General features: G+C 37.4%; 6 protein-coding genes and 1 pseudogene across 7 annotated transcripts; 2 read left to right on the forward strand and 5 right to left on the reverse strand.

The window, feature by feature from the left end:
- FDP41_000889 lies at nt 1-2,079 on the reverse strand (annotated as a pseudogene). The gene has a single exon: nt 554-2,079. A coding segment is annotated over exon 1 (1,526 nt).
- A 385-nt stretch (nt 2,080-2,464) lies between these two features.
- FDP41_000890 (uncharacterized protein) lies at nt 2,465-7,401 on the reverse strand (the record flags this gene model as incomplete). The annotated part of the gene is made up of 5 exons (XM_044712801.1): nt 2,465-2,853; nt 2,921-3,218; nt 3,283-6,818; nt 6,948-7,124; nt 7,185-7,401. The coding sequence occupies 5 exons, from the start codon at nt 7,399-7,401 to the stop codon at nt 2,465-2,467; spliced, it is 4,617 nt and encodes a 1,538-aa protein (XP_044564450.1).
- Nucleotides 7,402-7,665: 264 nt separating this feature from the next.
- Nucleotides 7,666-8,677, reverse strand: FDP41_000891 (uncharacterized protein; the record flags this gene model as incomplete). The annotated part of the gene is made up of 3 exons (XM_044712812.1): nt 7,666-7,790; nt 7,905-8,320; nt 8,463-8,677. The coding sequence occupies 3 exons, from the start codon at nt 8,675-8,677 to the stop codon at nt 7,666-7,668; spliced, it is 756 nt and encodes a 251-aa protein (XP_044564451.1).
- Nucleotides 8,678-8,885: 208 nt separating this feature from the next.
- On the forward strand, nt 8,886-11,678 carry FDP41_000892 (uncharacterized protein; the record flags this gene model as incomplete). Its single annotated transcript, XM_044712823.1, has 1 exon — nt 8,886-11,678. One exon carries the CDS (start codon nt 8,886-8,888, stop codon nt 11,676-11,678), a length of 2,793 nt encoding a protein of 930 aa, XP_044564452.1.
- A 319-nt stretch (nt 11,679-11,997) lies between these two features.
- On the reverse strand, nt 11,998-12,771 carry FDP41_000893 (uncharacterized protein; the record flags this gene model as incomplete). Its single annotated transcript, XM_044712834.1, has 1 exon — nt 11,998-12,771. One exon carries the CDS (start codon nt 12,769-12,771, stop codon nt 11,998-12,000), a length of 774 nt encoding a protein of 257 aa, XP_044564453.1.
- Nucleotides 12,772-13,617: 846 nt separating this feature from the next.
- Nucleotides 13,618-15,792, forward strand: FDP41_000894 (uncharacterized protein; the record flags this gene model as incomplete). The annotated part of the gene is made up of 2 exons (XM_044712845.1): nt 13,618-15,041; nt 15,189-15,792. 2 exons carry the CDS (start codon nt 13,618-13,620, stop codon nt 15,790-15,792), a joined length of 2,028 nt encoding a protein of 675 aa, XP_044564454.1.
- A 279-nt stretch (nt 15,793-16,071) lies between these two features.
- FDP41_000895 (uncharacterized protein) lies at nt 16,072-17,298 on the reverse strand (the record flags this gene model as incomplete). Its single annotated transcript, XM_044712856.1, has 4 exons — nt 16,072-16,483; nt 16,559-16,731; nt 16,895-17,059; nt 17,197-17,298. 4 exons carry the CDS (start codon nt 17,296-17,298, stop codon nt 16,072-16,074), a joined length of 852 nt encoding a protein of 283 aa, XP_044564455.1.
- Nucleotides 17,299-17,512: the final 214 nt, after the last annotated feature.

Consider the following 17,512-nt stretch of genomic DNA (forward strand, 5'->3'; position numbering starts at 1 on the left):
AAACCTAAACCCAAACCCAAACCCAAACCCAAAACCCAACCCAAACCCAAACCCAAACCCAAACCCAAACCCAAACCCAAACCCAAACCCAAACCCAAACCCAAACCCAAACCCAAACCCAAACCCAAACCCAAACCCAAACCCAAACCCAAACCCAAACCCAAACCCAAACCCAAAACCCAAACCCAAACCCAAACCCAAACCCAAACCCAAACCCAAACCCAAACCCAAACCCAAACCCAAACCCAAACCCAAACCCAAACCCAAACCCAAACCCAAACCCAAACCCAAACCCAAACCCCAAACCCAAAACCCAAACCCAAACCCAAACCCAAACCCAAACCCAAACCCAAACCCAAACCCAAACCCAAACCCAAACCCAAACCCAAACCCAAACCCAAACCCAAACCCAAACCCAAACCCAAACCCAAACCCAAACCCAAACCCAAACCCAAACCCAAACCCAAACCCAAACCCAAACCCAAACCCAAACCCAAACCCAAACCCAAACCCAAACCCAAACCCAAACCCAAACCCAAACCCAAACCCAAACCCAAAACCCAAACCCAAACCCAAACCCAAACCCAAACCCAAACCCAAACCCAAACCCAAACCCAAACCCAAACCCAAACCCAAACCCAAACCCAAACCCAAACCCAAACCCAAACCCAAACCCAAACCCAAACCCAAACCCAAACCCAAACCCAAACCCAAACCCAAACCCAAACCCAAACCCAAACCCAAACCCAAACCCAAACCCAAACCCAAACCCAAACCCAAACCCAAACCCAAACCCAAACCCAAACCCAAACCCAAACCCAAACCCAAACCCAAACCCAAACCCAAACCCAAACCCAAACCCAAACCCAAACCCAAACCCAAACCCAAACCCAAACCCAAACCCAAACCCAAACCCAAACCCAAACCCAAACCCAAACCCAAACCCAAACCCAAACCCAAACCCAAACCCAAACCCAAACCCAAACCCAAACCCAAACCCAAACCCAAACCCAAACCCAAACCCAAACCCAAACCCAAACCCAAACCCAAACCCAAACCCAAACCCAAACCCAAACCCAAACCCAAACCCAAACCCAAACCCAAACCCAAACCCAAACCCAAACCCAAACCCAAACCCAAACCCAAACCCAAACCCAAACCCAAACCCAAACCCAAACCCAAACCCAAACCCAAACCCAAACCCAAACCCAAACCCAAACCCAAACCCAAACCCAAACCCAAACCCAAACCCAAACCCAAACCCAAACCCAAACCCAAACCCAAACCCAAACCCAAACCCAAACCCAAACCCAAACCCAAACCCAAACCCAAACCCAAACCCAAACCCAAACCCAAACCCAAACCCAAACCCAAACCCAAACCCAAACCCAAACCCAAACCCAAACCCAAACCCAAACCCAAACCCAAACCCAAACCCAAACCCAAACCCAAACCCAAACCCAAACCCAAACCCAAACCCAAACCCAAACCCAAACCCAAACCCAAACCCAAACCCAAACCCAAACCCAAACCCAAACCCAAACCCAAACCCAAACCCAAACCCAAACCCAAACCCAAACCCAAACCCAAACCCAAACCCAAACCCAAACCCAAACCCAAACCCAAACCCAAACCCAAACCCAAACCCAAACCCAAACCCAAACCCAAACCCAAACCCAAACCCAAACCCAAACCCAAACCCAAACCCAAACCCAAACCCAAACCCAAACCCAAACCCAAACCCAAACCCAAACCCAAACCCAAACCCAAACCCAAACCCAAACCCAAACCCAAACCCAAACCCAAACCCAAACCCAAACCCAAACCCAAACCCAAACCCAAACCCAAACCCAAACCCAAACCCAAACCCAAACCCAAACCCAAACCCAAACCCAAACCCAAACCCAAACCCAAACCCAAACCCAAACCCAAACCCAAACCCAAACCCAAACCCAAACCCAAACCCAAACCCAAACCCAAACCCAAACCCAAACCCAAACCCAAACCCAAACCCAAACCCAAACCCAAACCCAAACCCAAACCCAAACCCAAACCCAAACCCAAACCCAAAATAAACATGTTTATTTGTGATTTTGAATCTTTAGGATCGATTAAATGAGCCAAAACTTTCTGGAACCTTGTAACGAGAAAGAATCACAAAACTCATACTGAATGAAGTTCAGCTCACCTTCATTATTGGTTGTCTGTAGTTTTTGAAATCGCTTCAGGTCCAAAATTGATTAAGTTTTTTCAGATAATGGGTTTCCAAATGGATATTGTTCAACACAAAATCAGAATCTGTGCTATTTTTCGAAGAGGCTTTTGAACAATATAGTTAAAAGAGAATAAATTTTTCATCATTAATATTCAACTCTTCCTGTTTTCTTTGTTTGAATTGCCTCAAGCCTAATTTTTGCCGAGATAGTGTGTAATGTCTTGAATACGGAACAAGATCAGGAATATATTAAACAGTATGTTCCTGAGAGGTGAAATCAACCTTAATATCTTGCATCTCTATCTGTGATGAATGTTGTTCATGCTGTTCCGTGTTATTTTTTTCTTGATTCATTCCATCCTTATTATCCAAAGACAGTGTCGTATTCTCAAACCTCCTACCAACCAATTCATCATTGTAGATATAAAAAACCCTAACTTTTTCTTTGATACCTTTTAATGCACAATGTCCCATATTTTGTGCCATGTATTTCGAACCTTGGATTGCTTCTGGAACGCAATTAGAGGTATTGTTTTGAATTGAAGTCAATACTTGTCCAGTTTCTTCACCATTCAAAACGTTCTTAAACAAATATAAGGTTTCATTGAACAATGAATCGGAGATTAATGTCATACCACCTAGTAATGTGAAAAAAGTTAAAGTCCAAAAAAGGCTAAGTTCAAACTGATCCTTTTCAAAACGTACCTTTTGCAATACTCTCTATTCTCGATGTTAAATTGATGGCTGTTCCAAAGTAATCAATTCGTTTGTGATTTTTTTCGGAGACGACAAGGTAATCTTTGTCACTGCAATGCATTCCTATCCTCACCCTCAATCCAGAGAAGTACATTTTCCTCGTCTTTTCATCAAATTCAGGTCTACAGTCCCAAAGTTTCAGAATTTCCAAAGGCCATTTTGCATCCAGTAACTGAGTTTGAACACTGAGAGCCCAATGTATGGCATTATCTGCTCTTTTAAACGCAACGAAAAAGGAATCTCCTTGCTTTTTGATGGTATTACCATTTGTTTGCAAAATCTAATACCGCTCAATAAAAATAAATACTTACAGTTTTAACTTCGTAACCTTTAAACTTCTTAATATTTTCGCGAATAATCTTGTTATGTATAGATAGAGCAGCTTTCATTGCTTTTTCATTGATTTGCCATAATGTCGTTGAATTTTGAATGTCCGTAAAGGCAAATACAATTTTCCCCGATCTTGGTACAGTCTTTAGATATTTCATGTGTTTCAAATATTTCACTATAATAAATGGAAGTAAAAGTAAAATGAAAACAAACACCAATGACAGAGACAGAGCTATATAAGGGTAATATTTTTTCCAGTCTACATTATTGCTTTCGTCCTTCATAATTCCACAGGTTTCAATGTGTAAATTGTAATTTGATACTTTTGTAGTGCTCATTTTGTCGGATAATTGTCCCACATACATGTCATGCATGCCTTGATTGCATTTAACACAAGAGACAACGGAAGTTTTACAATCCAGAAACGGCCCAATCCTTAGATCTCCTAAATCAAAAGATGACAATGAATACACCTGTTGTACAAATTCTTGCAGATTGTATGTCATTTTTCCAAACAAGGACTCATAAACCTTATCCATAAACGATGCAATAATAAATCCATTAAGAGCTCCATTATGTCCATAATTATCGTTGGCATAATATTTTCTGAATATATTGCTAAATTGATAAACGATGTATGAGTTTGGTATTGAGGTAGCATTACCAAAATAATATGGCTCAGTTATCAATACTGTGAACAAGTTAATACTACTGATTTCGTTTGAGAGTATAGACTGAAAGAAATCTTCATCATTGTACACCTGAGAAGTGACTCCAATAAGTAATTGCGGGTTGTTTTTAAGCTTCCAAATAAACCTCGAAAGAAATTTCACAACAACATCAACATCGGCAAGTAAGATCAAAGCTGATTGGTAATCTTCAGATACAATGCTAATAGATTCGATTGGCTTCATGGTGATCAAGTAAGTTTTACCTTCTGCTATTGAAATTATTGTAGAGTGAAGAGTCGGATTTGACCATTCATATTCATCTTCTTGATATAGAATTAGAATGTGTTGTTTTTGAAAATTAGTGTGGAAGAAGTTGGTTAACACAAATATCTCATCGAGTATCGAAGGAAATAAATTAATAATGTTACGTGAAAAATCTCTAAAAATTATGCTTCCAGAGAGTGGAGCAATAGTTGGAACTTGTGTAGAATCCACAATTTTCTTGAACTCAATCGCATTTAATCCATTGACATCCGGAACAATAAAGGCAGATACTTTTTGTTTTTCAATCAACTCATCCAATAGAAACGTTAAATTTGTTTGGTCGTTATAAAATTGAGTTAATAATAGAAAGCGATAGTGTTGATATTTCTGATTCTCATTGAGTAAATTAAATAGAGACAAAATGCCTTTAGAGACGCTATCGGTCTGCCCATACTCAACTAATAACGTCTCTGTGGGGTTGTTCTTTGATCGTCTTAATTGAATGAATTGAAGAGGTCTTTTGTACAAAATAGAATAGGGTTTTTCAACTATTTCTTGGAGGCCACACTGATTTGGAGGAAAATTAACAATATAATTTTGATATTTCATCCCTCTATGCATTGTATAGATATATCTTTGTCTTATTCCAATGTTGCATTTAAGGTTAGAGGTTTGTAAAAAAAGTCCTAGTTGTTGGTCACTAAATACAATTTGATTTGTCGAGTAAATGTATTGGAGAAAATTTAAGGATGGCTCATAATTTAAGGCATCAATAATTGTCGATATAAATTTTCCAACATAAAAGCCCTCAAGAGCGTCATCAGATTCTAAGTAATGGCTCAATGAAAAATTTCCTAAATTATTCAATGAGGTTCTGAATAATGATACTATCCTCGAGGACGAGTTAGTTGATGGGAAAGGAGTACTGTAAATTACTCTATGTTGAAATTGGTTGTTAGATATCACATCCTTGGCTTCTTCTAATACAATAAATAGTCCTTCGTCTCTAAATGAGGCACTTCTGTCAAGTATTTGCACCGTATTTGTAATTCTATCTACAGGGCAAGCAATAAATAACACTTGGGGATTAATTATCCGACTAAATTGAATGTCATCCCCACATTGATGAACACTTTCCAAAGACAATCCAACGTTCTTCAGAAAAAAATCCAAATATTCATAAACATGATTGTATGAAGATGAATAAACGAACGAGAAACGAGTAAACCCTTGCATGTACGCATAATCTAGCAAGCTACCAATTTCTTCAATATAGCTGTTTCTGATGTTGATAATAGAATCAATAAAGTTAGATGCACTACTGCCCATAATCTTAAAGTCAGTAGTGACTGGTCCAATGAGCGGTACTGTGGGAATGATGTTCTTAAAAAATTGAGTTAATTTGTTCAACTTTTCGTCGTTGCGACCGATGACATCCGAAAGACCAGTAAATCCGACCAATGCAAATACTTTGTAATTTTCGACTAAATCTAACGTTTTTTCAATAAGAGAGTTCAGATCAGAATATTTAAAGGTAAGCAGTTGCAAGGGATAATTAATACCATTTCTGAGTCCTGTTGAAAATAACTCATTACTAGAGGCTCTTCCTGAATATTCGAGTTGACCAAGTAAAATAGGTTGTTCAATGCTTTTTGAATCTGTTAAACAATCTTTCCAAGAAAAGGTGCTCTCTTCTATCCATGTTTTTGTTTGAGAATCAAATTTTGTCCTCCATATCTTTCTAGATCCTTGATTGCAGTTGCATGTTTCGTTTGAAGGGTTCAATGACAAACCCTCATCTTGTGGTTGACATGATTCATAAGGACCCAGCTTTAAATTATCGAATACCACCTCTTTCGAATAGTACAGTGTTTGGATGAAATTACTTCTTGTCAAGTTTCCAATAATTCGTTGTAGAATGGAATATGTAAATTTTCCGTTCAAATATCCCTCTATGTGAGCATGACTCAGTTGTGTTTCATTCATTCCCATCTCTCTAAAAGATTTTTGAAATGATCTCACAATACTGTAATTAAGGTTGTGTGGAACTATTTGAGTAAAAATGACCCTAGATGCCAGAACAGGTTCTAATTGATTGACAATCAAATCGCTGGCAACAGAAGAAGCAGCAATGATAACATCACTTCTGAATAGGGATGAATTGTAAACCATTCTGATAAATTTGGTTGCTGGGCTATATAGCGACGCAACAACAACGGCATCTGGTTTACATTTCGAAATTTCAATAAATGCATTCTCAACATCATCCGTATTGCGTTCATACGAGCCAGAAGAGCATAGTTCCAAATCGAGAAAGGCCAGTGCACGTTGCACACCTTCAAGACAGGACAAACCAAAATGATCGTTTTGATAGAAAACAGATATTTTACGAGCAATCTTGATGTTGATCAGATAGTCCACAAGAGCACTCATCTCGTCATAATAGGCTGGTCGTAAATTCACAATGTAAGGAAAGAAGGGTTTTCTCAAAAACATGGCTCCCGAGTACGTGCCAATTAAGGGAATGCGATTATTTTGAAGAGAAGGAAGGACGGATAAAGAATTAGAGGAACCAAATATACCTATGAGGATCATCATCAAAATAATTCATCACAAATAGTAGCAGTTTTGAAAGTCGAAATTGAAGTGATTGATAATTTTAAGAACAGTATAGAACACCCAACCAAATTGAATTGCATTGTTACACCTACCAATTAAACCAAAGATGGTCATGTTTGCCCGAAGCGAGAGAAAGTAATTTACATTTTGTTGAGTCTTTTCAGGTTCATACATGTCATCTAACGAGAGAAGCCTCAGTTTGATTTTCCCATACAGTCCTCCAGCTGAATTGAGTTCATGAAAAGCCGTCAAAATACCATCCCTCAATTCTAATTCAATAAGAAACGATGTATGCATGCATTGTTCACTCCTCAATCATTAGAACCTACCTTGTCCGACGGAACCACTAGGACCTGTAAGAGGAGCCGACTGTCCAAACCAAATTTCGGAAGCATCATTGAAATTAAATTCGTCCCCTAATATTGTCCGGGTTGTGAAGGTAATAATAAATAAAAGAATAAGTACAAAAATTATTGCATTACTACAACTAGGGGAAGAAGGAGGAGGATGCTGAAGCTCAATCGTTTTCTTTCCGCCTAAATCCATGATGACGCTCTACGCAGGATCAGAAGAGAATCGAGGTTGAAATGGCCAGAGAGAGTCTCGGAAGTAAATTGCATCAAGGCTTTTTTTTAGGTCACGCGGGAGATCACGTAATTGGAAAGATCACCGATTTGTAGTTGGCGCCGTGTTCGAGTGCATTTGAAAGCGAGAGCTCACAACGCGCGTTGAGCTGAGTACTCAAAACATTTTGAACAAATTCAACAACAAAGACAAGCCCAGATCTGATTTAGACAATTTAATTTCACTTTAAACGACACGATAAACCTTGGTGAATCTGCCCTTGCTTGCTTGATAATCTCTGATACGAACTCCATTCTTTTCATTCTCAGCGTTAACGATTTGGCCGTTTCCAATGTACATGCCAACATGTCCTGTTGTTTTGAGCAACCCAAAAAAAAATCGTAAATTCACAATATCGAAGGGTGACGAATTGACATTTCAAAACCCAAATAATTAATAACTCTGAACTTTCACATTCTACATACCTTCACGCCACAAAATATCACCTTTAGCAATTTGAGAGAAGGAAATTTCTCTAACTGTTGGATTTGGATAATTGCGAGTGGTCAATGGAAGTCCATCTTTACCAGCTTGTTTGTAAGCAAGATAGACCAAACTTGAGCAGTCATAGCAAGGATTTCCATATCTGTGTGCTTGGGAATAGCAGGAGCCAACCTTTGAAGCAGCCCAATCCGCAGCTCTTGATCGAATAGCTTCAATACCAGAATTTCCACCAGAGTTGACTTCTCTGAGGTATTTGCTTGAAGCATAACCGGAACCAAAACTACCACGAACTCCATACCAAGTGTGACCACATGCAGTTGTTGAGGTTCCTGTGAAAGAGACAACTTGACCCTCGCTCAAAGTTGTGACAATGGACTTGTCAGTACAAGGACCAGATCTGAGTTAGTTGATGAATGTACACAGTAAATACATGATCAATCGTATATTTCGTTAGGATGAATTCCACATTTCATGAATCGTTTTTAAACCATATTGCAATAGATGTGTCATCAAACAACAAACTTAATGATTCACCATACCTCACGTTCAAAGAAGTAGTAGAGGCAAGTTGAGCTCCTGATGACAATAAAGCCTCTGCGTCTGACAATTCATTCACTGCATCGTTCACAAGCGCATCAATCTCCATATCGGAGAACACTCGATCGAGCACTCTGCTAGCAACATTTGGTTGAGCCACCAATGCCACAGCAACTAATGCAAATAACAAGACTGCCACAATGAATCTTCTTGACATTTTTTTTGAAATGATGGTGGTGCCCTACTTGTCAATGTTGGTAATCACTTTTAAATCGATCACTACTGTTGCGCCTTCATCATTATAATCTCTTCCATGAGAACGAATGCCATTTACAAATCAAAGAATCCGTAATTGTATTGAGCTAGGTGAATTAAAACTTTCAAAGTGTGCGCGCGTTGATGTTTTCAAAAAAGAAAATACAAAAATGTCATCAACACCCTCCCGAAAAACTCAAGTCGATGTTTCCGCAAGAATTGCTGGATATAGGATTAAACGAAAAACCAATCAATCCAATACATCGCTCAAATCCTCGTACAGCACCACTACCACCACCACCACACGGCAAGATCCACCAACATCGGATCCCTCCACTAATACCGTTATTCAACAACAAAATGCTGATCATACAACCAGTCATAATACTGAAAATCATAATAATAAGAACGACAATAATCACCATCACAATACAAATGGAAATTCTACATCGGGCAACATTTTTACGAATTTAATTATGGATCCATATTCACGATTCGGGTGTTGGCTCTTCCGCCATCATCCATGCTCCTTACTCACCATTGCTAATGTAGTTTTAATTTTGTTTTTATTTCAGGGAGGACTTGGTTTAATCACCTCCTTTACATTCATGTACTCGACAGGTCAATCGATTGTGAATCATGAGGTCAAATTTACACAAATTCAATCGGAATACACAATGTATAACGGCATTGAGAAATTTGTGGACTGTATAGATGAATTTGTACAGCATTTCTATAGCATTGGCCCTACAATAACACTTACGAATGACATTGCCATGCTGAGCTTGTTGGAATATTTAGCAACAGCGTCAACCAAGAATGACAAAGTGACCTATAGTATTGATAGAGCAGATGGTTATTCAATATCAAAAGAATTTCATAACGGTGTTCCAACCATAAGGATTCTAAATCCCTTCAACAAAACTTCTTCTGTGTATGAATTTCCTTCCTATTTCTATACAACAGAATTTAAGGACTCGTATTTATTGAGCACACTCGGAATTGCAAAATATCAACATTTGCCCTCAATATTAGGGAATGCTATCGAAACAAAATTTCAAAACAATTCGAGGTCTGACTACAAAATGAGATTTGAATCTCAATTCAAAAATCAATCGAACCCTGTGTGGATGAGCGGTCGAGACAAATATACCGCTTTATTAATTCCTGTATACGTGAATGCCCGTGTCAACCGAACGGCTCCATTGAACAATGTTAAAATTGTGAATGTTATTGAACATCCTGAGGCCAAAAATATCAGCCAATTGCTCATGGTAGTATCTCTAAGACTGCCCACAGACTCTATTTCTCAATTAATTAACATGACATCCCATCTCCAATATGTGTCAAAAACTTGCACCGATAGTTTTGTGATTAACAGTAGAGGATACATTTTATCGAGTAATGAAAGTTCTTGCCCATTTAGATCTGACACTTTTGAAACAATGGTTTCTTCAAACTTGTTACAATATTTGAAATCGGGGCCTTGCAACTCATCCAGTGATGATCATCACTCTAGAAATAATACAATCATGATATCTCCAAAGAACTCTACTATTGATCCAGACTCCATTACTTTCTCTGAAGATTCCAGCATGTTTCAGTTCCAATTTTTATGGAAAAATCGTAAAATTTATGTTGAAGTGACACCTTTATGTGGACTCTATGGCTTAGATTGGGCTGTTGTACAGTCACAAGAAGTGTATAGCTTTTTAGATGAGATAATTTCTAATGGTATTAATTCAATTATTATTTTCATTTTTGTACTGATTCTGGAAGCATTCTTTCTATTCTTTCTTGTGACGGGTTTTAACTTTTCTTTTAATAAGCTCAATAAGCAATTGAAAAACCTGGTAAAACTCAAGAATTTGAAGTTTGATGAAAATATTGTAAAGAAACCTGAGAATGTTGGAACTCAAGACGTCGATAATCAAGATAGTGACGGTAAACAAAGCTATAGTATTTTTAGTGATCTGAGGCGAGTGGAAATAGGCGTCCACAGATTAAGCTCGGTGGTGAATATTATTTGCAAGTTTGTGCCAGATATTGTTTTGCAAAAATTCGTGAACAACGTTGAACTAGATCATGCACCTCCAACTTACCAAAATATTAGTCTTGTTAAAATTCAGATTGAGGGTCTTTTGGATATTGTAGAACAAAAAGGTTTGGATGTGCTTGAGGAACTCTCTTCCGAATATTTCAGAGTGATACCCAAAATTGTGCAAGATCATGGGGGAATGATACAGCTTTATGATGATATGATCATTGCTATTTTCAATGAGGAAAGTTATCCAATTGAAAGGCATGAGATCCATGCAGTGCATGCTGTTCTTGATTCTCTTTTGATATTCAAAGAAATACAAGAAAAGTGGCAGCAAAAATATCTCAATCAAATATCTTTGTTGAAATTAAGAGCCAGTATTCACAGTGGAGAAGTTTTGTGTGGATCCATTGGTTCAACTGACCATTTGCACTACACGATCCTTGGAAGAGACTTTACCGTCTCTCAAAAATTGCTTGAAATGGCGTCCGATTTGAATCAATCTGTTCTCATCAGTGAAGAAACATATTGTAAGGTTAAGGATGCATTTATTTGTTACTTTGTGGACTCTATTAATTTATCATCTGGGAATGAGAATAACCACGAACAATATATTGCACTCGGAGGGGAAAGTAATGACAACCAGAATCACGACTCAACACAATTCAATGACAACAATAGACCTATCCCATATTCTCATATTCTCAAACTCTACTCTGTAGAATGTTCAAGAAATGAGTCTACCGATCTTCAAAAGAAAATTTGTCTTGATCTGGAGCAAACAGAACGAGCCATAAGTGAGAAACGATTCGAAGTTGCTTTGAACATGTGTGAACGAGTCATGCAATTGTCAGATCAGCCACATGTGCTACATCTTCACAAACACATCAAGGGTCTTTGCCAAAGCTCTCGAATCAAGTGAAAAAGAGTTGAATTTATTGATGATCTGGAAAGAAAGATGGTTGTTTGCAATGAAGATTAGACACTTACCTGTGAAATGATTCGGTTGCTTTCAAAACCACCTTACTTCAAACTTCAAATATCAAAAGCAATCCAATTTGAAACTTCAGATGTCTGCAATTCTCGTAAATAAAGTTGAACGTCAAACCCCAAGAATTATTCTTAGAAAAGGTCATAATTAGCTGTTGGTGAATTTGTTGCACCTTACAATTCATGACAATGCAAACACAATTTATTATTTATCAATCGACAACCTTGTTGTTGCGTTCTGTGTGGCATATTTAATAAATCTTGCCGCCAAGAGCCATGATCATATTTGCAACAGCAGTCATTTGAGAGCCTTTCTTATTGGCATAATTACTATCTGCTCCTGAAAAGTTAACCCAATCAAAACATCCTAAAAAGTTCTCTCCTCCTGCAGCAACTTGAGGATACAAGACAATAATATTATTGCTCTCAGCATATTCATTAATTCCAATATTGGAAACAAATTCAGTTCCTAAAATGCTAGCACCTTGCTCACAGCCATGGAACACGACATGTAATCGACATGAAGCTCCTTGTTGACAAGCAGTTGGAACATACAAATAACCAGTAGAATCCATATAATTGCCAGAAAAGTTACCAGCTTGAGCGAATGAGACAAGATTTGCAGCATTGGCTTGAGCCTTTGGTTTGATGTCTCCATAAATAGTATTCAACACATTGAATGCACCATCCATGTTACAATTATTGATATAAGGAGGCATAGTCAAGAAGCACCAATTTCCATAATTATTGGTAATCCAAGCATGACCAGATGGCACTGTGAAATTGGTCACAATATTTTTGGAAAGAATTCCCCATGATTGATATTGAGCTGCCAATGCTTCAACGACGGATGTTTTCACAGTCATATCAAAAGTTCCAGAGTACAAGTAAATTCGATGTCTTTGCAAATTCAATGTGGAATCAATCAATTTTTGACTTTGGTATTGTGAAACAGTTTGTTGAATGGTGTTGAGGTCGACAGGTTGTAATCCTTCCATACATTGTTCAGTGGTGGCCAATCCCATTGCTCCTTGACCTTGTGCGCAATAGTAAGGTCCAGCTGAAGTGAGTGGTTTGATTGGATAAATGGTCAATTTCAGAAATTGTTCATCATCAAAGTGTCATCATTCAAATTCATCATCACATATGAACATTCACATGTTTAAATATTCACACACACAAAAATTCAATCACAATGATGATACATTTAACGAATGATCATTATCCTCATTCACAAAACTTACCAGCAAATTCAAAAATTCACTTCTCAGATAGCATAGTGTATGAATCATCAAGATGCGAAGAGACGCCGCTCTTCTCAGCATTGATGGATCCAATCCCGTTGAAAGGATTGGGGTGTATTCCAAAGTTTTCCATCATATGATTCTTCTTAGGGTTCATGTGAATCATCATTCACAAGAATTGTTTCGAAAAGAAAACTCTAAAAGAGAAGAAGAAGAGGATGAAAGGAAGAAAAATTCATCGGAAATTATGGGATGAGAATATTTCAATAGATTCATCGTTGGTTCATCAGTGGATGGTATGAAAGGAGTGAAAGGAGTACAGTAGATGAGAGTGTGTTGATGATGATGAAGAGAAATATTATTTAAAGAAGAATTCCAACGAGTTTTTGAAGTGTTCATTAGTGTGTCATCTTTGGTCAAATGTTTGATGTGTGAAAAATTTAATTTCCGAACAATCCAATCCATCATCAACTAGCTTGAAGCAACAAGTCATTTCTCACCACTCACTCATTAAATGAAAGTTTAATAACATTCTTCATAAAAGGATGAACTTGTGAGGTTTGTTTGAGCGCCCCAGCTTCCACATGTCAAAATTTTCCTTGACGTCAAGGAAAAAACAACAAAAAAATGCTGCCAAGCTCATCCAACCATTCTCCTCCGTTGTTAACTTCTTCGGGTTCATCGAATCATCATCATGAATTGCCTCCGAGCTCCACTTCTCATCACTCCTCCTCGAAAATCAATTCAACTTTTTCACTCCTCGCTCAAAATTTGAATTCTCTCTTCTCCTATTTGAAAATTCAATGGCTCATGGTGTACTCTAAAATATCATCCGTTTTTATTCCACTCATTTCATCACTGATGGGCATGTCCACTTCTAAAAAGGTAGCTTCCAAAAATAGAATTTCTTGGCAAACGATTCAAACTCTTCTATTTGCCACTCTCATTTTCCTTTCTGTTGTTTTCATCATTGCTTTTTCGATTAAATTTGCATCAAAGAGTAAACACTTGCTCTCAGAAAATATTTCCTACTTCACAGATAAAGTTTTTAGACTTCGAAAGACAAATCCGATTAGTGACGTGGATATCCCAAGTGATAATCACAAAATGTTCGCTAAATTGTTAAACGATGGAAGTGTGAATCAAGATGAAATCAACGAAGGACTTTCAGAAGATTTTGTGAAAAAGTTGGATAATTTTGAAGTCGATTCGAACCCACAACCACAACAACAATCGAGTGAAACGGACGAAAGTGACATTTCCAAGAGAATGCAATCCATCCTAATGTCACCCAATGAATTGTCTCGTTTCCGTTTCAATGATTATTCCAATGTCTTTTGCACTCACAATTTTATTCGAGAAACCTATCGTGCTTGTTTAGCTTATAATTTATGTTATCGTCGAGGAAAGAATGGCGCCGATGGTGAATATATCTATTTCCAAAATATTGATGATTATAGTCGTCGATCGACTTATCATTACGATTCACAAGGATTTGGTGCTTCGTTTTTTAAAGATGGATCCATTCTTGCTGGTGTGGAAGGAAGAACGAATTGGGAAGTTCCACAACGTACATGGATTCGTGTGAAAGTGTTAAATTCCTCTCTGAGCGAATACATTGAAAAAGAAAAAGTGAGTGTTGGATGGGTTACTAAACGTTCAGTCCTTTTGAAGCGTCACAGATGTACCAATGCTGCTCACTGCATGACAGAAACGATTTATCCAGCATTTGCATTGATGAGAGAATTTTGGGAACCAATGCCATTCGGAAAAGATATTGACAACTTTAGAGATGTTTATTTAGTATTCGCAGAAGAAGAGGATGAAGAATGTGATTGTGCCAAAGATATGTTAACTTGTGGAACTGACAAGAATGATGTGGCTTCAAAGAAGAGAGCATGTCAAACATTTTCAAGAAGATATGGAAGTATTTTGTCGAAACATCCAAATCAATTGATTCGAACCGTTTCGAAAGAGAATGATTTGACATGTTTCACAAATGTTGTCATGGGAAGTACTTCGTATGGACTTTTTGGAGACTTGGGATTTAGGTGAGTTGAACATCATCACAAAAACAACAACCACAATTTTTAACACAATTTATGAATCGACATGGTATGAAATAATACAACTCTCTTGTCATAATGATGGAAAATGCCAACCATGTCGTCGACATTATCGCAACATGTTCACCACAGAAATGTCGGTGGCTATTTGAAACAATTCCGAGATTTAATTTATCAATTGCAAGATTTAAAAATTGAATCCTCAAAAACGAGAATTGAAAAGAAAACTCTCGTTCTCACCATCTACAACAAGAGAAGAGGTTTTCGAAGAATTGAACGAGTCGAAGAACTCTACGAAAGAGCCAAAGAAGCATTTTCCACTTATACCTACATTTCCAAAGATATCAATGTTCAATTCAATGTGAAAGTGTCACTTGTCACTTTTGAAACTTTATCCTTCGAAGATCAAGTTCAACTCATGTATGATACCGATGTATTCTTGTCTCCATTTGGATCTGCTAGTTTTAACTCAATTTTAATGTCCTCAGGTGCTGTCTTGTTGACCTTTCCCAATGGTTATGAACCTGATAAGATTTCAAGTAGAATTTATGAACACGATTTATTCCATGGTCATATGTGGTATCAGAATTTGATTTATCCATCAATGGCTGATGAGATTTATTTCCCACCTCACGCTGAAGCTGGCAGTTATTTGTGGAAATGGGAAAAGATGAAAGTGTTAATTACTACGGCTTTGAATATGAGAATTCATTATTTGATGTCAACTTCTGAATAGAGCATTCGTGACATGAAACTTTTTTGTCCTTAAATAGAAATATTCCCTATAAGTTTTGTTACGAATTTATTTAATAGATGACAATTTTTAACAACCAACACACTAATAAATACCTCCTTCCAATCATCATGAAAGAATCAATCTGCTGATGAAAACTTTCTGGATCAAGCATCATTCTTCACCTTGACAAAATGAGAAATCCTTTTGGAGAAGCACAATCGAGGTACATTGACAATCAAAGTGACAGGATGAATTTCAAGAATGCATCAATGCAATAATTTATTCTTCTTCATCTTGATTCTCCATTTCTTCTTCGCTACTGCTGTCAGAAGGACTATAGGCCAACAATTTCGCACTCAACTTGGAATCCATCTTTTCAATAGCATATCGCAGTCCTTCTCGACTGAAATGTGAATAATTTTGTTTGATGAAATTTGTCACTGCATCTAAATCTGCCAAACTCAATTCTCTCAAAACCCATCCGGTACCTAACTGCACAAATCGCTCCTTATTTTGAACAGTAGTTTTGCAAATATCCAAGATAATGTCATTAAATTCTCCGTGTTTGGCAATTTTCACAAAACTCACACAAGCACTTCTTTGTTGCCATAAATTTGAAGAGTCTTTCCATTGCTGTACTACTTGCCCCAATGATGAGTCTCTCTTGATTAATTCACAAATGACTTGAGAACTGGCAAGATTTTTCCATTCCATTTCATATAATTATTTAAGGAATTCAACAATGAACCATCTGAGAAATAATTACCTCAATGAATCACAAGTTCCCCAATCATAAACATGTTCATCTTGAAACACTTGCTCATCAAGATCTGTAATGACCTTTAGACCATTCAATTCATCGTCGTCGGAATTCTTCTCTCCATCATTCTTTTTCTTCTTTCGTTTTGGAATAATCTTTGAGACATTTCCTGCCAGTATCTACCATGACAAACGACGTCGTTTCGTATTGCATTCCGTTTGAATTTTGATTATTATTATTATTGATTTATATTCATATCCAGTGATTATTCATTTCATCAAAATTGGACAATCATCACCATCATTGGGATCTATTCCAGTAAGTAATGCTGGTATCACTCACCTTAATTCCAACATTCTTCTCCTCAAAGTATTTACTCTTCATCAATTCATAGGCAACTTTTAATTGATCGGAAACGTTTGGAAATTTCGTTTGCAAAGGCTCTCGGAGCGATTCCTTCCAACACTTGTCCAGAATGGGAGCCTTTAATCCATGAAAATCAATGACCTTCTCATCAATGGTGAATGAGTGATTGAGTATTATGAGGAGTAGTAGTTTGTTGAAATTATTAAAATCGTGATATATCATCAAGCAACAATGGAATGAGATCATTGAAACTATTGAAGAATGTCTTTGACACTTACATGTTTAAAGTATTTGGCTTGTTCGGCAGCAGTTTCCTTGTTGGCCACTCGTAACATGGTGGTTCTCACGAATTTGGTATAGGTCATGATTTGACTTTGCATGATGATGATTGAATGCTTTTTTTATTGTTTTGTTTGATTTTATTTGAAATGAAATGACTTTGGTTGTCTGTGTACCTTTTGTTCGAGCAAACACAAGAACAATTCTTTCAATCAATTTGAATAGCAAAAATGATGAAATTGGTCGCGTAATTAATTGTTTTCATGCAATCACACACAAATTACGAGGCATATATGAGTTCACCACAACAATACA

Source organism: Naegleria fowleri (assembly GCF_008403515.1).
Source record: "Naegleria fowleri strain ATCC 30894 chromosome Unknown tig22, whole genome shotgun sequence".
Lineage (NCBI taxonomy): Eukaryota > Heterolobosea > Eutetramitea > Acrasida > Naegleriidae > Naegleria > Naegleria fowleri.